The sequence below is a fragment of the Mugil cephalus genome, chromosome 14 (genome assembly GCF_022458985.1).
Source record: "Mugil cephalus isolate CIBA_MC_2020 chromosome 14, CIBA_Mcephalus_1.1, whole genome shotgun sequence".
Taxonomy (NCBI): Eukaryota; Metazoa; Chordata; class Actinopteri; order Mugiliformes; family Mugilidae; genus Mugil; species Mugil cephalus.
This window is the reverse complement of record NC_061783.1, coordinates 11,803,650-11,824,396: the sequence shown is the minus strand read 5'-3', so window position 1 is coordinate 11,824,396 and position 20,747 is coordinate 11,803,650. Positions and strand designations below refer to the sequence as shown.

The 20,747-nt window shown below is 45.1% G+C and overlaps 1 protein-coding gene across 6 annotated transcripts; it reads right to left on the bottom strand.

The window, feature by feature from the left end:
* Nucleotides 1-314: 314 nt before the first annotated feature.
* On the bottom strand, nucleotides 315-20,652 carry nfyc (nuclear transcription factor Y, gamma). 6 transcript variants are annotated; one of them, XM_047604478.1, is made up of 11 exons: nucleotides 20,523-20,652; nucleotides 9,573-9,682; nucleotides 9,421-9,492; nucleotides 8,029-8,142; nucleotides 6,168-6,263; nucleotides 4,946-5,122; nucleotides 3,154-3,222; nucleotides 2,567-2,722; nucleotides 2,153-2,257; nucleotides 1,979-2,038; nucleotides 315-1,618 (listed from the first exon to the last, which is right to left on the bottom strand). In XM_047604478.1, exons 2-11 carry the CDS (start codon nucleotides 9,669-9,671, stop codon nucleotides 1,499-1,501), a joined length of 1,068 nt encoding a protein of 355 aa, XP_047460434.1. In that variant the 5' UTR covers nucleotides 9,672-9,682; nucleotides 20,523-20,652; the 3' UTR covers nucleotides 315-1,498. The 6 variants fall into 6 exon arrangements, with proteins under 6 accessions (XP_047460434.1, XP_047460436.1, XP_047460438.1 ...); XM_047604480.1 differs by lacking the exon at nucleotides 20,523-20,652 and adding an exon at nucleotides 17,492-17,622; XM_047604482.1 differs by lacking the exon at nucleotides 20,523-20,652 and adding an exon at nucleotides 16,871-17,282.
* Between the last annotated feature and the right edge of the window lie 95 nt (nucleotides 20,653-20,747).

Genomic DNA, 20,747 nt, shown 5'->3' with positions numbered 1-20,747 from the left:
TTCAACATATTTAAAGCTATGGCTCATTTCCTGTGTCTATGTATTGAGTTTTAAATAATCCTTTGTCGCAACAGTGCCACCGTTTCTAAATAGAAGACAACAATATTCTGCGCTCCAGTGGTGGGATGTGACTACCTGGAAACAAAATGGACAAGGATGCCTGGGCTGGTTCAAGTTGGGTGAGCTGCCGTGTCTCTCCTGCCTACTCTCTCCGCATACTAGCAAGCAGCTTAACTCACCTATAATAAGACAATGATGACAAAGATTAGTGCTCCGTGACACACAACCAAAAAAACAAATAAGAAGAGCAGGACTCTTAGACAAGTTATGGTTTTTAATTTTTCTCACAAAGTTTGTTTACAAAAAAGAATGTCAAAAATAAAATTGTACCTATTGCATGTCATGCTGGCAATTTGAACTACATGCAAAAACAATAATAATAAGAACATTGATAATATTCATTACTGTACAAAAAGAAAAATGATGGGAAAGATATGAGCCCAAACATCATTTCAAAACAGAAGCACTTGTACTGAAAAAAGAGCTCTATAAAAAGGGTTGTTTTTTTTTGTTTTGTTGTTTTTTTTTTTGCTCCAGATGGAGTCATGTGTTTTTACATGAGACTTAAACCGGGGCACAAGACTGAAACTGGCAGAGACTCACTGCTCTACAGACGGAGGGATGAGGAAAGAATGAATGAAAGGTTCAAAATGGAAGAGTGAAGACGGGCGTGGGTGCTTCAACACGAGCACACACAGTTAACCTATACAGCTTGAAGCCCTTACAACACAAAGTCATGCTTCATCATCAATGTGGGAAAAACAACACAACAGAGAAACTACATGAAATTATCACTGAACCTTAGATCTCTTCTCCAGATCCTATAGATCAACCTTGCTGGGAAAAAAAAAATGGGTTATCTGAGGTATGTGGTTTCATTTCATCCATCAAACAACATCCTTGACAAACAATGAAGAGGGCATTCACTGAAGAACAAAACCAGGAGGAGAACAATCCCGTGGCCGGCTTCAAACACAGATCTGCCCCGAGCAGGTTGTGTTGACAAAGATGGACACTTTCTCAGTTCACTTCCAAATGAGGAGAACAAAAACGGTGCCAGGAATAAAACATGTTTTCAAAATGTGTAAATATTAGACATGTGATGACAGAAAGAACAGAGTTTGTCCGTGGAAAGACTTGCCAGGGGCCGTGGAAGCTGATGCACATTTTCTCCATGTGACAGAAGTACAAAAAAAAAAAAAGTTTATTATGTTTAAACATGGTTGCAGTATCACATCTGGTTGTGAAAGAGTTGATCAGAGTCCCTTTGGTTTTTGATGCAGTGTACTAAATTTATTACAAACAATAAGTGTTACAAGATCTCAGGTCCCTCATTTTCAAGCGTCCTTAGTCGACAGCATCTGTCTGCATCACATGGGCTGGTGTGCGTGTTGTGTGTGTGTGTGTGTGTGTGTGGAGGAAGGTTCTTGGTTCGGGCTCAGTCAGTGGTGACCTGCGTGACCTGAGTGTCACCTGCCTGGTTGGTGGACTGGATGAACATTGGTTGAGTCAGCTCCTGTCCTGCTGGCATCGTCACCTGCTGTATCTGATACAACTGCTGTGAAGACAGAGACGGAGACAGGGGGGGGGATGAAGACGATGTGTGTGTGATGTTGGATGTTAATGGGATTACATCTAAGTACTAGAGTTTGGAGAAATCTTGGTTTGTTAAATGTTTGTAAAACATATTTCATCAGGTTTTATTACAAAGTTTACTTATGGTTTTCTAATTGTAACTCTAATTTTAATCTCAATCTTTTTTTAGCTAAATAAATGTTAAATTAATGGCGTTTTCAATCTTGTTTACGATCCTAACAGAGCGAACAGGCCATCAACAAAAATGCTAGCCAGATGCCATGTGAAAACAAACTGAATGAAACAAAAATAAAACTAAAAAGTTGTATTTGTTCATTGTTACCTGTCCATCAGTAAACTGGTTGAACTGCTGTTGTCCTTGCTGGACCTCTGTCTGCGTGATCTGAAAACAAAACAAAGAGTTCCACCATAAATATATATAAACCAACCTGTCATTTACATACTTTGATATCAAGTAGATTTGTTGTGTTTATGCTGTGTTTTAGCTTTTGATTACCTGCTGGGTGTTTGCAAGAGTCTGAATCTGCCCTTGCACCACCTGCGCTCCAGAGACCGGCTGTGCTAGACGGATGTATTGTAGCTGGCCTGTATTTAGCTGCACCTGCAGTGAATCAACACAAGGAGGAGACAAAGTTCAGTTTAGAGCTAAGGTCATTCGAACGCAGAGGTCACAGCCATTTTCCTGCTCTGGACAACAACAAAGAGAATGCCTCACGTTCCTCTTGCGAATTGTTCATTTTTGTAAGTTTCATGCCTCCAATTGAACTGTGAAAATTTAAAGCCCGTTTGTTCCATCAGTGCTAACGATGCCGCATCATGTGGCAAACACAGATGAAGAGTGGCCATCTTCTCTGTGTTACCTGGGTTTTTCACCATTACAGCCCATTCCTTCCACAGCGCAGTTTCTTACCGGGATTTGCTGGATCTCTCCTGTGTTGGTGATGATCTGCTGCATGACCTGCATAGTCTGGCCTTGGGCTTGAGCCGTCTGAGCTTGACCCTGGGCCGCAGCCTGGACGATCTGCACCTGCTGACCCTCACCCACTTGCATGGCGACGGGTGCACTCTGGTGGAGGGGCGAGACGAGTGAAGAGAAAGTAAGACATTGCTCAAACGTCGAGCGTAAAACAGTAACTCGCACAGGCATGTTGTTTATGACTGACACAAAGCAAAGAGTCGGGAAATCTGTAACTTCCCTGGAATAAAATGTTCTTCTGTATTGTGCATAAGTGTAAAAGTCTGTTAAAAGATCATCAAGCAGGCACGAAAGACACGAGGTAAAAATGCAGGTTTCAAGTCCTCTTTCTCTTCTGTCTGTCACATTATCCCGGAAAAGCCATCTGATCTGATGCCGCAGTCACCCCTCCAGTCTTCAGTCACTTGAGCAGGGCAGGGTTTGTAGGCGGCGGTCACCTACCAGGCCGCAGCACCGATATAGTCGCCTTTGCGTCTTTGTGTGTGTGTGGTTAGGGAACGTATAAAAGTATGTGTGTTTACCGTGATGGGTGTGCCCTGTGATTGCACCTGCACTTGCTGTAACTGCTGCATGGTGGCACCTTGCAACATCTGATGGCCGATAGGACAGAATGAGAAAATGGGAGAAAGACACACACAGTGAGACAGCAGCGATTGCAACAACTCTACACACAAATGTAAGCATGAGTGGCATGTGTGCACGGAAAGCTTAAATGTTTAAGCAGCAAACAAAGACGCGTTTAAGCGGCAAATGGTATTTAGAAGCATGTTTATGAATTATGCAAGTAAGTAAAGAAGCTGAAGTGAAAAACCTATAAGTCTGGTCAGATTTAAAACATGCATCGTGGATACATTTACAGGCCGTCTGCAGTTTTTCAGGTACTTATGATTTATAACTGCTCAGACATTGACCTGAGGGAAAATGACTGAATTGGTCCAACACTGATAGCTAACAACTAACTAGCTAACTATCGTCGTTTTTGTTTATAGGTCAGATCTTTCGTTTTTACCAAGTGAAACAGGGAATAATATGACGTGAATGTTCTGACGAGGAGCTGCCGGGATGCAAAGCTGCACCAGGACTGAGCCGGTAGACAACGAACTGCATAAGCTTTATTTCAAACATGGCTCACTGGGAGACCATTCAACTAGTATCTTTGATCTCAAGATTTGAAAAGCACCTTTTAATTTGAACCTTTTTACTTACTACTTCAAAGCCCACCTTTAAAAGTGCTAACCTAGAAAATGGCCTTTGATGGAGTCTACATAAGGTGAGCGTCAAAGTGCGACTTGGGACTGCAGCAGCAGGAGCAGGACAGTGAATCAGGCCAGGTCTAAACAAGTATGACAGCTCAGCTAAAGGCAGTCTGCTGAAGCAGCAGGAAGCACCACAGCAGCCCAGCACCGTTGCCACATGACACGCAGAGGCCAAACCGGAGAGAAAAGGCTGCTTAGCAGAAAAGTAGTAGGAATGAAATAATTAGAAAGCGAGGCAACTGAATGGTATCCCTAAATACGCGTGTTTGCTGTTGTCTCGCTGGGTGGCGAGAACATTTTAAGCCTGAGGACTGAAGAGCTTTTTAGGAAAATGTTGTGTTTTTTTGTGTGACTTGGTTAAATTAAAATCAAGTGATTTGCAGATTTTATACAGTTGTACACATGAGATGAACACATATAGAAAAAGACCTGAAAAGTTTTTATGCACCGAAATGTTTCTTTTGTCCCCTTTTTTTTGTTGTGCACTTCACTTACTTCACTTATTATACATTTCTACCATAATAAACCTTTAGTTAAGCCCCTGCATTAAATTGACTGATCGCACAAGTACATAACACAAGTAAATGGGAGATCAGAGAATATTCTGTTTAGCAGTTCACGTGTTTCCTCTGCAGCGATACGTCGAGAGGCCGTGCACATGTGTCAGTGTGCGCTGGGTGTGTTTCGAGGTCCTGTTATTCCTGCTGGTGGGAGAGTGGTCAACTCCTAAATGTGAGCTTAGACTAATATCAATAAAGCCATGCAGGATGACCCACTAAAAAGCCTGTTTGCAGTGGGATTCCCAGGACTGGGTGTAGTTGCAATGTGCTACTTCTTGGAAGAAGTAATTTTTCAGGTGTTACACAAACACATATACACACACCAAAGCAGCTTAGGTGTGTGTTTTTGTGTGTAATCCAGCCCAGAGCTATAAAAATCCAACTGAGATTGTATTGACTTGATGCTTCTTTACGTTTTCACATTTGTCCGTTATATTTTGCTTTGAACAATCCTGTGAGAGAGAAAAAAAACAACAACAACAAGATGTCAGTAGTACCTGTCCTTGCTGTGGCTGTGCGATGATGATCTGTCCGGGCTGGATGGTGGCGGCTGTCTGTGTGGCGGTTTGCTGGCCCTGTTGTGCGCCCTGCACCTGCACGGCTCCAGGCTGCTGGGCCAGAGTGAAGTAGTACTGCACCGGCTCTGCTGGAGCTACCGTCTGACGCATCTCCTCCTGAAGATGTGACAGGCACGCACACACACATGCACACACACACATCGGAGGCCTATCAGTCCATTACATCTCCATGAATTATTTTTGGGAGTGTAACTGTAGAGGAGAGCAGGTCTGATGAATAACTGATGGGATGTGGCTGGGGAGGAGTAATGTAATCTGGATGTAAGATCCATTACAAGCATCATACTGGTCAATAACATACACTGCATGTCTGGAGGCATGCGAAGTTGAACATGATGATATGTGTTTGGGTTTATCAACATGAAGCAATTTAAACTAGAGACTCTGTCCGCGATCATTAGTAATTAATAATATGATAATAACTGATTTATGTATGGACTGATTTATGCTGCGTCCTCGTCTTCGGTCAGCCACAGAAATGTTGATGATGACATTTAGTTTACTTTCTGGTTTAACCGCTTGAATCCAAGTCTTAGAGTTATCACACATTAGGTTATTGGTACACGCTGACCCGTGTGGGTCTGCCTCATAACTGACTAATGAGCAGGGCTTCATCTCCGTGAGGTTTCTCCATCACCAGAAGCGTAAACACCCCTCTCCCAGCTCCATGACAACACAGCTGAGAGTGTAGGATGTTTACATGCCTGGAGACAGTCTACTTGACAACAAATTTAAATATCTCACTCCTCCGTCTGGTACACTAAATTTTTTTTATGCTGCCCATCAATCTTCTGCTTCTATATTATGTGCCATTTTCATTTACTGTACTTATTATCCCATCAGGATATGATATTTATGGTGAAAACTTCACTTGGGTTCCTTCTGGCTGTCTGAGGCAATGAGATGCTGCAAACATCCGACTGAAAGCCCTCGTTATGAAAACCCCAGCTTCCAGTCAAGGATGTTTACAGCACCTCCAGGTTGCCAACAATGGAAAAGTACCTCAGATGAATACCCAGATGATTAGCTCTTTATCCTGTCGTAATGTTTAAAGAAAGTGTCTGAGATGCCGGCTGTGTTCCTGAGGCTGTTCGGGTGATAAGACCGCGATGAGGCTGAGAGCGCTCTCCGCTTTCCATACCTGTCGTTTCGGTGGCTTCAGGTCGTCCCGGGGCACGATGTCGATCAGGAAGTCGAACTGGTCGAACTTTGTTATCGCCATGGCGATGTCGTTCCTCTGCAAGCATGAAAGACACAGAAGGTCAGGCGGCGAGGTCAGAGTTGATGCTGATTCTATTTGTGCAACAACCTATATATAAACACGCCTCAAGGTCTGAGGTCATCTCCCGCAAAAGAGCCACATGAGAAGATACAGTGGGACTGAAATACTGTTCCCACTTTCCAGTAGCACTGAGCAGGTGTTTGCCTAACAACTAAATGCAAAAGAAAAGAGCCCAAGTTTAGAGCTCCACTGATTAGTTAATAAGAGTGAAATGATTTAACAGATTAATCTGAGAAGTCCCTTTTCAAGCCAATGTGTGAAATATTCACTCATTACAACTTCTAAAGTTTCTTGGTTATGTAAATATATCAGAGTTTCTTGATGCTGAGCAAACACAACAAAATATGCTAATGTGTCATTTCAGGGGGAACTGAGATTAAGTAAGAAAACTATCGGCTGAATAAACAATGAGATAATTAAACGATAATCTGTTCAAGTTCTTGACATATAAAATTAAAGTTAATCTACTTTCTATTTTAACAAACAGTCATTAAAGGTAAATAGGTTAATAAAATCAACAATCCTCGCAATAAAACTACAAATCCGTGCGTATGAGATGAGTGGAAATAAACGGGAGCGACATTTCCTGCCCTCGTGAACACACGCGCCGCTTCTATATCCCTTCCTATATCCACAGCGCTGCGCTGTCTCTGTGGAATTTTCCACAGGATATTGGCTGTCAGGACCCCCCATTGTGGCCCTCCCTGCACTAGAGGCTATTTATAGTGGCTTGATTAATATCTGGTAACATCAGGTCACATCTACACTTGTTCTATTGATGAGCGTCGCTATGGTGACGCCAATTGGCGTGCCCCCTTCACAATAGGACTCGGGCTCCTGTGCTCGTGTTATTGGAGGGTCCTGCTTTCCCCCGGCTTAGGCAAAAAAAAAAAAAAACATCACACGTACGTCACATGTGCCTAATGCGTCATCTGTGGTGTAAAATGTAATTAACATGTGCGCATTCACGCGCTAGATGAAGTTTCTATTTCAAGCATGTAGTGTGGAAGTCTAACAACACGGAGCATTAAGGAAATGTGGCTGTCATTAGAGAGAGGGAGATAGGCCAAGACTATAATAGAGTGAGCAGATTTCCAAATTAGGCCTTCCCCCTTCCTTCATATTTTTTCCAGCCTCTATTTCTACCTGTGTTTGCAAACACATATATCCACCGGCTGCTAATCTCTCGGAGGTATGTGAATGTATAAAGCGGACTTAAAGGCTTTCATGCTCTGCTCCATAGTCTTGACATACAGGTGAGACGAGCTCTAAACCAACCGTTTCCATCAACGCTTTCACGTTATCTGCCTCTTTATTCTCTATTATCTTCCCAGAGTCCCTCTTATTCAACTTTGGGACGGCCGAGCAGGCGAAATGGCACAAGGGGGGGAGAAAAGTGGGTCACCAGCGCCCGCCCAGCTTTGCTTTTAAAGTCAGTGGAGGGAGAAAGAAGTTAACAGAGAGAGAGAGACCTCAAGGGGATGCTGGTATGGGGCTGCTGCTTGTATACACACAAGCACTTAGCGAAAGGAAAACAACAAACCGACAAGGAAGCCGATTGAGGCGAAAGTGTTGGAGAAGAGTTAAAAAGAAAAAGGTGGCAGAAAGAGCATGAAAGGGTGACCATCACAGCAGGAACGCCCCAACAAATAGGACAGAAGAGGTGGTATAAAAAGGAAAAACAGGAGAGGAGTTCCCGCATCTGGAGTGTGGATCTGACCTGCAGTGTGCGCCTCTTGTTGTCCTCGGTGTGGATCCACGCTCTGAGGGTGAGCTCTGTGATGAAGATCTGAGCCGCTTTGGCAAACAGGACCGGAGCCTCCGCACTGATCATCTGCACAGAGGAGATATTGTTACACCTGGTTAAATACACCCACAGACTATCAATCACGCATCCGCAATAATGTGAATCACTCAAGACCTGAGTCACAAGTGGCTACATTAAAATCAATGCGCGGCAAAAAAAAAGCAATAAGTGCGTTCACGTGTTAAGAACGACGATGCAATTATTGGTTTAGGTGCAGATTTACATCAGGAAATTATTCAAAATGTTTTAACTTTTTTTTATTAATTTCATTACAACCGAGTGTTACCATCTAACCCAGCAGCTTCTCTTTACTTTTGTCAGGTGGTAAATTACTAAGTCAATTTGCTGTATAATTATTATTGCATCGTCTCAAAATGTGAAGCTTAAATGTTCAAGATGGGCCGCGTTAGCGCCAAGCCGCTGTAAAAGCTGCTGTGTCAGGGCCGGCAGAAGGGTCTTTTCCTCATATGTTGATGATCTCCTGATCTCTTTACTGCTTTAAGCTGCTGCTGCTGCTTAACTAAGGGGATAGCACTCGTGACGCGACGTGTCCAAGCACACACACGCATGTTCTAAGGCTTTCCATGAACACTCCCGTCAGATAATCCGGCGCATCGGTGAAAAAGTAATGTAAGTCACCCATGAGCCTTAACTACCTATTTGGCAAGAGTTGGGTGTGTTCGTTATGGCCCTGAACAGATCTGAAGGGAGATCTCAAGAGGTGTTTGAAATGACTGCTTTCATATGTTTTAAACTAAATGAAATGAAGGTGTTAAATGACTGTACCTCTGGTGGCATTTTACTACAAATTACACCAAAAATAGGTCAACAAGTGATTCAAATCTACAACTGACTGATCTAAACTAAAAGCGGGTCAACAGCTGCTTCTAAAGGCTGCAACGTCAGGTCACATTAACAGCTCTGTGCTACGTAATGAGCTTTGTAATTCTGCAAAACGATCCTTGACCTTTTGATATACTTTTACTGTGTTGAAGCAAAAATAAAATTTGTTAGACTCTAGACTCTAATCAAAGCATATAGAGTCGGCGAGTGGGTTGAACTCAAGAGGCCATTGACCGTGACCGCAATACATGACAAGTGCTAAACTAAGGAACATTTCTCATCAAGCTTTAAGGTATTAACATCATTTATATCAGCAGAAGCAAACACAGAAATGAAAATAAGCCACCATGACCTGGCTAAAATCACCATATTTTCATCCTTTTATTGATCAAATTTCTCATGTGCATACATTCCAATGATTTTGATATTTATTTCACACTTATCGACTTATTCTCCTCTCACCTTTACATCCTCATCCAACTTCATGATTTTCTTGATTCGAGCTAGAGGCAACTCCTGCACACGGAAATCCTTCTGAAGACGACAGAGGGATATTCAGTTAGAAGGAATTTTTCCATTTTTGTGTGTGTTATGTTTGAGAAGCTATAACGAACCATAGTCAAGTTCCTGATCTCCTCCATGACGCGAGGCCAGAAGGACTGCAAGGTTTGTTGGGCATCGCTGCTCCCGGCTCCAAAGCCATCTGAGGACATCTTCTACTTGGCTGCAAGGAAGGAGGACAGAAAATAATTTAGGTGTAAGCAAATGGTGAATTATTAGAAAATCCGAAACAGGAAAGAAAAGTGAGACGGACACGGAGATTCAGAGAGGGTCAGGGCAGGTCAAAGACAAAAGACACCAGGACACGGACTATGAAGTCAGTCCAAACCAATCCTGTTCTGCCCAGAGCTCTTCCCGTGTGTCAGAACCACATATCCTATCGCAGCCTATAATTATAATACACTGAAATCTAAAATAGAACCCAGACTGGCTTCTATTCTTGTCCTCGTGGGCTGCTGACATGCCCAAGAACCCACCACCAGACTGGCTGCACGCTCCCTGGTTATGAATGGCTGTCTCACCTTCGGCACACAGCTGCAGCTCCTCCACAAACACAAGCGCACCACGTGCAAATCAATTGCTGCTGGTGACCCCGCGCAATGAGGACAATGCTACAGCCACAGATCTAGGAGACCCAGGTGCGTCTGCGGCCTAGAGAAACTGACAGATTGTGAGCGCACACAGAGACGCAAGCTCACGAAAACATCCACAAGTTGTTAAGTGAAACAAACTATTGCCAACACATGTGTGTAGACATGAGAGCCAGTGCTCCTACAAGCAGTCTGGAGGTTTGAAAGAGGATCCAGCAGGTTACTATGGCATGCCAGGAATCTGCTGGGGGAATATTGGCCTGCCTGTCTGAGCATGTAGAGTTTGGAGTGTCTCGATCGCACTCTTTCCCTTCGCCGTTTAAAAGATTCGGCAGAAAGGAGGAGGAGGAGAAAAAGAAATGCGAGGAGGGGTGGGGGGAGAACAAGAGATGAGTGTGTGGAGCTACTCAAGAGAAACGAGATGTGTTTGTGTGTGTGTTTGTGTGTGTGTGTGTGTGTTGCCGAGGGAGGACTGGTGCCTTGTCCAGTTCAGCATTAATCCAGCGCTAAGACAAAGTGCCAAAGGCTTTAACAGGGGGAGGTAAGAGACAGACAGGGCCACAGCCAGAACGCTGTGCAAACCAGCTATGTGGGTCAAACAAGACAGAAAGACGGGGAGAAAGGGAGACATGACACTACAAAGACAGAGTGTTGGGGAGAGGGGAGGGGGGTCTCCTCTTTATCTTCTCTTTCTTTTCTCACTCTGGGCCAGCCAGCGTGAATGGCTCCATCCCAGGTCCAGCTGACAGGCCAACACAATACAAAAGACAGCCTTTCAAAACACTCCGTCCTACGTGTCCCTCCACTAAGTTCTGTTACAACTTTGTTGTAAGCGATTGTTTTGACTTGGGGGGTCCGCAGCAGCTCCTCCAACAAGTGCAGCTGTAAATACTTAAAAAACTGATAATTCACTGATTCATGCAGACCCTTCGATTGATTGATTTATTTCGACAGGAAATATTGCTTTACTGGCAGTTGTAGAAGTGACTAAATAATCCTGTCGTGTCCAGTTTTCAACAGACAGTAGCCTGAATCAATAAGACAGAATGCCGGGTGAGGGTTGGGATGGGGGGGGGGTGCTTTATATAAATCAATCAGGCCGTTTGTAGCTGTGGCATGCCAGGCTAGTGATTGACCTTGACAGTGTCTCCCCTTCCCTGTCTGACGCTCCAGTGTCCAGTTGCATTTCAAGGTTGACTGAAAACCTGCAGCATCCTGAACAATCCCGGCATACCGCAGGGCCCGGAAATCACTGATGGGAATTGTAGTTTTTTCCTCTCTCTCTCTCTCTCTCTCTCAGCTGCACGGTAGGTGACCTCTGCCGGCCGCACAAACAGGGGTGAGCAAAACAAGAGCAGGGAAAAGCTATTTGCTTCTGCGGCTAAACGCAGCGTTAGCGACCTTATCGGCACTTGATCTTGTGATAAATGTGAACAAGACATCCTTGTGTGTCTGTGTTTGCGCTGTGCGCCGGGCGGCTTGTGTAGCTCTCTCCAACTGGTGGCTTGATAAGAAATAATTAGGGAAATTGCTTAACATTACAAATGACCACCAGGCTAATAACCATGGTTACAATGCTATAGCCCATAAATAAAAACCGCAGAATAGATTACTTGAAGCAGCAAATGATTCAACTGATAAAAAAAGAAAACACGCCAAATGTCTCCTTCGTCGTCTTCTCCTCTTACGTGCACCTCACTTCTCCTAAACTCCTGTGTCTTCTTTGAAAACACTCGGAGGGCAGTGCTATTATTAAATCACACACACACACCCGCAACCCCCTCTTCCTGACCCCATGACCTTCAATGTAAATACAAAACCACACAGTAAGCAGACCGGCGGAAGGAGGAGGGGAAGTCAATATGTGAGAAGAAATGAAAAAGAAAGTGTGACGAGAGGCAGGCCGAAGCGTGAGAGAGGGGAGAAAAGCAGAACAACATATGTGAAGAGGAGGGTTAAGTATCAACACGCCCTTGAGCATTGTTCCCCCAGCTAGCTAGCACGCTCTACCTACAGTACACCAATATTACCATATTCCCCTCGGTTTTGCATCAATGGAAAGTTTGCGTGGGAGCCCGTCGATGTCTGACACACAAGTGCAGAACATAATGTCTTCTGCTGACAGGGTGCAACACCTTTTATGGTCTACGCCTGGTCTTTTCAAACACGAGTGGGAATCTTTCAAACTCCAAAACAGCTAATAAACATTAGAAGAGATGTGAAGTGCATGGAGGTTGATGCAGGCAACAGAGAGAAAGAGTTAAGATGTCTCTATCTGCACTGATAAGCACTATTTGCCTGTATTTAAGCTCTGTCATATGTATAATTGCAGCATTACTTAAATGGAAATTTGCACTAAAGAATTTGCTTAAGTTTGTTAGCCCGGTCCCCGTGTGACTTCTTGTTGTGAGCAATTTAATTCACTCAAGATAAAGTGTCAAAAAATGCTGCGAATGCATTACGCCTGATGTGAACTTACTATTTTTGAACATACTGCGCAATGAACTTGACGAGCTCATCTCTTCCTCTGAGCCGCTACTGTACGCTATAGTAGGGTACACGGTGTTGTTGTGCGCTGCTCTCATCTCCTCTTCCCTGCAGCTCTGTTGTCCTTCATCAGGTCATCCAGACAGACAAATGCCGGTGTTGGGTTTCCTACGAACTGCGCTTGTGTCTGTGTGTGTCTGTGTGTGTGTGTGTGTGTGTGTCTCTGAGGGACAAAATGTTTGCGCTATGCCGGCCTCGTCCAACTATGCAACTTGCTCTTCCTCCTTTAGCGTCTCTGCATCTCTCGTCAGTGTCACCCGTGTGCGCTTCTCTATTCCTCCGTCTGACTTACTTTTACCTGATCCCCCCTCGTCCAACTTCTCTGAGAAAGTCGATGCTGCTCTGTTTGCAGCAGCTGAATCAGCGCTAATGTTGTTCTGCCAGCAAGGTCCTGCATCTCTCCTCTCTTGTTCTGCCTCATCCATACCCCCCCACCACCCCTCCGCCACTCTCCCCCGCCCGCGCTTTCTGGCACGTCACATCAAGTGGCCACTCGTAGCAGCACTGGCAACTCGCTGCAACTCTGACATCACACCACTTTACACGAGCCTTCAATTCCTGTCCAAATAAACCTGATGGGACCTTGGATCAGTCCAACCAGGAAGGCAGAGGACCGGAAAAAACAACAAGATAGCATCACTTAGCTGTGGGTCTTTTCATTTGCTCTTTGGGATAAGTGAGAAGGCAAAGAGGGAAGATGCAAAAGATCCAGCAAAAAAACAGTAAACGTCCATGTTGTCGTCGTTTAAAAAGAGATAATAGCTGAATTATTTAATTGCCGTTAAGTTTAGACGTGACGTTCTGTCGTCAATTGCCCTCTTAATGACCCGGAGATTGGCGCAAACTGAGCTAAATTTTGCTGAGTGTAGTCGAAAGAGGCAGTTTAGGACGACCCGAAGGTCCGTTTGAGACCGAAGAGTGAACTTTTCCCTGAGGTGTTTCAGTATCACTGTCACTGTGGTGAAGAAGTAGTCGTTTCATTCCGCATCGGTCCCTCAAGCTGGACTGACACTTTGGATTTAAGCACATAGGCGCTGAGTTGATGTGACCAACAACAAAATAAATAAAAGAATCTGTGTCGGGTGTAACAAATTAAAGCAAACATTACATGTTACATGTATAAGCAGTACAAAAGTTCAGTTAACAACCTCTCTTTTTTCCCCAACCCAGTATATAATACATTGTTACATGATTGTTTAGATATAGAGCCAAAAACTAATCATATCAGCAAAGTTACAAGAGTAAATGTGTCAACAAGGGAAATTTCTTTCCCCATATCGTGACCTCAAAATAACCTTCTGTGTCGGGACTTGTCACAGTTTTAAATATCCGGCTGTACAAAGAGTAACGACGTACCAACACGCACTGATTTGGGCCGCTTGGTTTCATTATAAATGATTAAGACATGCTTTTCCCAACTTTTGGGATGCTCATTGCTCCACAGACACATCTTGAACAAGAGGTCAATTTTCCACATGCTGCCGTGTCAAAGTGTCAGTGATTGGGCAGTCGTGAAGCAAGGTTACTGAGAGGGGGAAGTCTGCCACATCTTAAGTCGCGCCCCAAGCAGAAAAACAAACGCAACTCTATTTATGCTACATTTCTATAAACCTGGACGTGTTATCGGTTTCAGTTCTAATTGAGTGTAGTCAAACAGAGAGAATAAACACAACCTATACAGTAACAACTGTCAGATTAGCAAACATTCATTTTAAATCATGACTATAAATAAGGTTGAAATCACATTGTATACAGGTTCTGAACTACTAAAGCACTCACCTCAATGAACCCAATCACAAACACCGCACAGAAACAAACTGGCGTGGGTACAGCATGCGGGGTAAATGATCTACTCAAACAAAAAACAAGAAGTTCCCAGTCAGGAATTACAGATTAACTACTCGTTGTATGCACAACATTTTCACAGATGTTGGCACAAATGGGTTGTGATTAAAAAAAGAACGCGCAGGGGTTTTGCAGGAGGACGTGCCCGTTGTGACCCGCAGTGCAACATCACCCTGGCGTGGCCGGGCCGAGCGAGCCGACCAAACGGCCCTGCAAACTTTGCCCTTGGTTCTGCTTCAAGCCAACTCCAGGAAGTACTAGTCACTGATCTCCCAAGGTCATTCAACAGAGGAGAGAGAGAAACCAGAGAGGGAGGAGGGAGAGAGAGGGAGAGATGAAAGAGAGAAGGGGAGGGAGAGGGGGAGGATAGAAAAGGACAGGTTTTTCAACTTTCACTGCAGCACTTAAGTGACCCCGGCGGTTCAGGCTGCGTGCTCTTTACGAGAAGCGACGCATACTGTACTTTTTTATTTGTGCTCTTCATTCTGCTTTGAATTTCACTTCCTCCGTGTCCTCACATCTCCCTCTGCATGTTTCCTTTCTCGCTGCTGACAGAGAGACTGCAGGAGTCAATCTCGCATTCCTGTGACCTTCATCCAGCGCTAGGCCCGGTCTCTGTCGTCAAAGTAGGCAGGGCCTAAGGTACCTGCATATTACAAGCCGGGACACAGCCGACTCCCCCCGGCTGCTCGCACGGTGTCTTTAGTGACAGTGTACACATGTAAAAACAGTGCGGCCAAGGGCAAAAGAGCGAACGTGCGGCGGCAGTGGTCACCTTATTGATAAGCTGAAAGGCCTGGTTATGTGTGAGCGGTTGGCGTGTTTCGTTTACTTTTTTCCTCCCCTCGCACAACACAGGGCACGGATGATATTCAAATCTCATGCAGACAGCAGCCAACGCTGGGATTTGGCAGCAAGGGCTTCAACTTAAGAGTTATTTTTAGTCTCCCTCTCTCAATCTCTCTCGCTCCCTCTCTCTCTTTCCTTTTCCCCAACGGGACTTTGTTTTGTCAGAGGCACCAATGGAAACTTTCAATTAGGGAGCAGGGGAGGAGAGAGAGGAAGGGAGTCGGAGGCAAGTGAGAGAAGAGGCACCCTCCAAAGATTCCATCAGAAGAGATCAGATCAAACTATTAGCCTCCTCCTCGCCCGGAGCTGACAGGCTGACAGTCCGTCCCATCTGGGCGTCTGGCACTGTCGGGGAGGGGCGGTGGAGGTGGGGGGGGGGGGGGGGGGGGGGGGGGGGGGGGGGTCCTGAGGTCACTACAACCAGCTGCACCTCCAACCCCTGGGGACCCCCTGACACCCACAGTGACAACAGCACGGAGTTATCTTCTTAAGAGTTCTCCGTGTGCCACAAATCTCCTTTCTTTCAACATGGATGCCCCTTCTTTGCTGCTCGGGCTCTGCGTCAGTGTTGGGCGCTAAAATGTTAACAAGGACATCGGGGGGGGGGGGGGGGGGAAGCTGGGGTTTCAACCAGCACCCCGAGGCGCTGTGGCCACAGGCCCCCCCAGGACATTAACACAGCCGAGACACTGAAGAGCACAAAGTCATTATCTGGCAGCCGTGCACTTTCATACAGTCGATAACAAGGCACTGACTAAGTGCTGAAGTGTGTGTTTGTGTGCATGGTTGGTAGAAAGTCAAGACAGGTGACACGTAAAGGCACAAATATTTCACCGAGTATAGTTACTCTGAGGACAAAACGATGTCTAAAGGTTGTTCTCTAAAACCATCAATGCTGCTCTGAAGTGACAAGTGAAGGGCACGTATGGATAAAAGATACACACACACACAGAAAACGCACAACACCAGTCTCTCAAGGAGAGTACTACAGGACAGGAGAGGGAGGGGGATTGAGGACGGCTGTAAAGGACAGACAGTGTCTCATCTCTGCAGAGCGTGATGGAGAGACAGACAGACAAACAGACATGCAAAAGTGAAGAGAAATTAACTATTTATTCAGAAACTCAAAGCAACTTAACTTGACAGGTCTTCTCTCTATGCGTGCGTGTTTTTAGCTCTTGCACTTACCCCTGTGCCCTTCATGGTGAACGGTCTGCCCTGTCGGAGCACGGCAGAGCAGAGGGAAACAGAGAGCCCTGTCCAAGTCTCCTTGAAAGCAGCAGCGAGCAACAGAGGTTGACTGAAAAACTCTCTCATGCTCCTCCACTTCCTCCAGTCCCCTGATCGTATCAACAGACAAAAGGCACTCTGGCTCCACTGGACGGCTTTAAAAAAGACTCTAAGCCCGGACACACAGTGAAGAGCAAGCCCCCCCTTCTTCTACCCCTCCCCCTTCTCTCTCCCACTCTCCCTTTACACATTGCCCTGTCTCCTTCAACAGCACCCCAACGTCCTCGTACCTAGACACACAGCCCCTGTATCTCCTGTTTTCTCTCTTTAGCAAGTCCTCTCAACTTGCTGACCTCCTCTCTTTCCTTTGACTCTCCAGCCCTTCTCCCTCGCTTTAGCCTGTGTCCCATATGTTTGCCTTTGAGCTGACCCCTGGCCGGATACAGAGAACTGGGTGAGATGGTACAGAAGACCAGCACAGCAGCAGGCAACAACAGGCAAAGAGTAGAGCGGCACTCCCGACTCACAGACAAAAATCTCTAGCCTCCTTCCCCTTTAACATTCAAGAGTAATCAATCTAGCATGCTACATGATACTCAAACCCCGCCTCACACCCGGCTCGCACCTCCCTCCGGCTCTCGCAGCCAGTGAGAACACAGTGTCCTCCTAAGCTATTGGACGCTGCACACACCAGTCAGCCGTGACACATCCCCTGCTCCACCTCCTTCCTCCGCCCAACCCCCTTTTACCGATAGCCAACTTCCTGCTCTAAGTTACCTTGAGCTGCAGGATAGGGGTCAGGGAAAAGAAAAGAGGAAGAGGGAGTAGAGACGAGAATACGCGAAAAAGAGCGAATAAAGTTGCGGAAAGCTCTCCAGGGAGTGCATGAGGGTGTGCTAGTAGCGGCTTGCCTCTGCATTGTTTGTCCTCGAGCGGTGCCTGCCTGTCCTGCTGCTGGACGGATGAGGAAGGCTCCACGGGCTGCTCTCTGACAACTGGTCTCTGCTTATTTACAATGTCAAACTAAATGTCTCCCTCCGCTCCGCCTCCTCTCTGCCGCTACAGGCTGACAGCGCAGTGATGCAGGCAGCCGTGCTGGACCTCACTGGCTAACTCAAGTGCCAGAATGGATGCCGCATGTTGCATCCACATGATTTAAAGTACAAAAGCATATTAGGCAGACTCTCTGTCTCAAACGTGTGCGCGGCCTTTACACGCACACACGCGCGCACATTTTGTCCTTGCTCTCTCGTTTCTCCTTGCTCACAGTCACAGGTAGACACAGCAAACATCTAGCCTCTAACCATCCTAGCTGTTATAATGAGTTTCATTGTACTGTTAATATTATGCTGAAAAAAAAAAAAGAACAAATTTGTCCACATGCACGGTCACTCATTATCTGTTCAGAATATAAATTAGATAAATTATACCCTTTTCAACTAATTTATGACTCATGGGAACATTTGGTTATACAACTTACCGCAGTTGCAACATTAATCCCATGAAACTTTAACTAGGGTGTCACTTAAGTTTACACAAAGACTAATTGCAGCAGAGCAGATCATTGCAGAAGCTGTGTACAAAACAGATAAGATCAGCTGACTGGATAGAAGTTGTGGAAGAAGGGGGGAAGAGGAGAGTGCATTTGACTCTCGACGTTTTTGTTGACACCGTAAACAACATTTAAGAGATGCGGGTTAAAATCTGTAAACAAAGACATTGTTGTCCTGACCCCGAAAACTATGCTCACAGCAACTTCCACAATTAAAACATCATCAGAAAAACACGTCAGCAATGTCATACAATGCCCTTCTTGTTAAAGGGCTTCCGGTTTAATGTGCATACTTGTGCGCTGAAAACCATGGCTTTACAACATCAGGGCAGGTCATCGCTGCTCGGTATGCATGACCTGCGTGTAATGCACTGCAGGATAGATAAATGATTCCATATCTGATATGCAAACTCATTAAGACACGAAAAGCTTTAGATAGTTAAGTATTTAGAAGCAAAAGAGCTGTGGTTTTGTCTTAAGTTTACGCTGCATATGACTGCAAATCCCTACTGTAGTGTGGAATACAAGCTTAAGATAGAGAGGAAGAGAGCAAACCTGCCCCATCAATGAAAAACCTAGGGGGGGAGGGGAACAGGAAGGATGGAGAAGGACAGAGAGGAGAGTTGTTACAGGATGGGAGGGGTAGAACAAGTGGAGGGAGGGGGTGAGAGCAAGATAGAGACTCAAGAGAAACAAAGCTAAATGTTCCCTTTTCTATTTTTGTGAACAGCATAGGGACTAATACAGGTACTAGAGACATCCAGTTAATGAGTAGATTGGAGCCGCACAAAGATTAATCTCTTTACTATGGCTGCCATGCCAGGGCAGCTCTCTCCGCTGGTGCATTCTGGCTACCGAAAATGCCTCAGTAATGACACCTGGCAAGGTCACAATACAAATGAGACCTTCCCATGACTTGTGCTGCCCGTAGCTGGGACATGTTTGCTCTCACTGACGCTGTTTGGAGATAAACATGCACCAAGCAGAAGTTGGGTTTCATAAACACACAGCAACCTCTGGGTAGCCAAGCCAAGCCAAGCATTCATCCACAAACATGCAAAACACATGCCCACCTGCAAAACTACACAGTAAGCCGGGTCACTCATATTTAGCTCTCTGAAGAGTTTAATACTCCACTCATTACAAAGATTACGTGGCCGCTAGATTAAAAAAAAAAAAAAACGCACAAAAATGAATGTACATAGTCCAGAGTAATAAATTAACTGAACTATAAAGTGTGTAAGACTATGATATAGTACAGATTATTTGTCTCCTCTGCTGCAGGAACAGAAAATGCTGAACCACACCTGAATGTCTTTTATTCACAGGGGATATGATAGAGACTATTATTTTCTTTATATCGTACACCTCAATAATAAGGTTTCTGTATGTTTAAAGTGTAGTTTCAGCCCTAAACCATGGAGCTCAGTGTAGCTGCTAGTGTGGGGATTTAGTTACTGACCTGAATAAGAAACAAAGAGACACTTAATTTCTATAGAAATACGGAGGTCGGAATATGCACCGTGACCAGGGCAACTTTGTTCTTTAACACCTCAGATATTAGCACCGTGTTGCACTTTAACTCTGTCGCCCCATTAAACATTAAAAGACAGGGCAAACAAAGTGGCTAGCAGGAGACACTGAAAACAATGCTACAGCCGAGGCTACCAGGGAGAAGTCAAGGTTTAATAATCAATTACACTAACGTCGATAAAAACAAGCGTGAACACTGGGATATAATTATAGGGCTAAACTCTGACATATCCACGGCTAAGCATTCAGGACAGGCACAGACATTTAGCACTACTGGCTAACGTTACGATGGTCATTGTTGATCGTGACTTCGTGCTAACGTTAGTGAAGTTAATGTTAGCTTGTACGAGATGCACACTGGTGACTATCCGCAGTGTGTGATTTTAATCACAACTGACAACGTGTCCTGCCATCATATGAAAGTTTGCAAAGCTTTGCAGAGCTAGGAAGAAACAGTCTAACCAATAAAGACAACGTTTGGATCTGTCCTTCAGACCAATCAAACCTCGGACTAGATTCCACCAATCAAGGTTTTTAGGGCTAAGTTCGTTCTGCAACTGACGCCATTCGGGGTCCGACAGAAATAGCCAATCCGTTTGACGACCATACAGACGAGAGCCAAAATGGTGGACACAAAACGTTAGTTTCCTCACCGCCCGGGATGCTTTCAGCGGGCCACCAATAAGCGCCTCAGAGAGCGGGGAGGGAAATGGCGCCTATGTTCATCTTCCAAAACAATCGTCTATTGGTCAAGAATGGCACATGAAAAGAAGTGCAGAGATGGCCCCTACTTCCACCCAACACGGACAACTTTCACGTAAACATTCTACACATAAATTAATTTTAATTTTACTCACTTTCTTTTACGGGTTCGAAGTGAAGTCCGGCTCAGCGTATTATTTATTTTATTTAGCTAGCAAGGGGAAACAAGATGGCTGCCATTGAACCGGAAAGAGTCGTACGCACAAGCGCGACTGCGTCATAGTTACGTTCCCTCAGAAACAACGTCCTCTGATGGATTACGGTTCAATTAAATTCACTGAACGAATAAACTTAAAAAATAATAAGTATGATTGCAGTAA

What these genes read in the sequence shown, in the direction of transcription:
- nfyc (XM_047604478.1), bottom strand. Translation starts at nt 9,671, where the DNA reads ATGTCCTCAGATGGCTTTGGAGCCGGGAGCAGCGATGCCCAACAAACC. An exon ending in CACAGCCACAGCAAGGACAG is followed by an intron (nt 3,223 to 4,945) that starts GTACTACTGACA and finishes ATCGGCCATCAG; the next exon opens with ATGTTGCAAGGTGCCACCAT. An exon ending in CACAGGGCACACCCATCACG is followed by an intron (nt 2,723 to 3,153) that starts GTAAACACACAT and finishes CCCCTCCACCAG; the next exon opens with AGTGCACCCGTCGCCATGCA.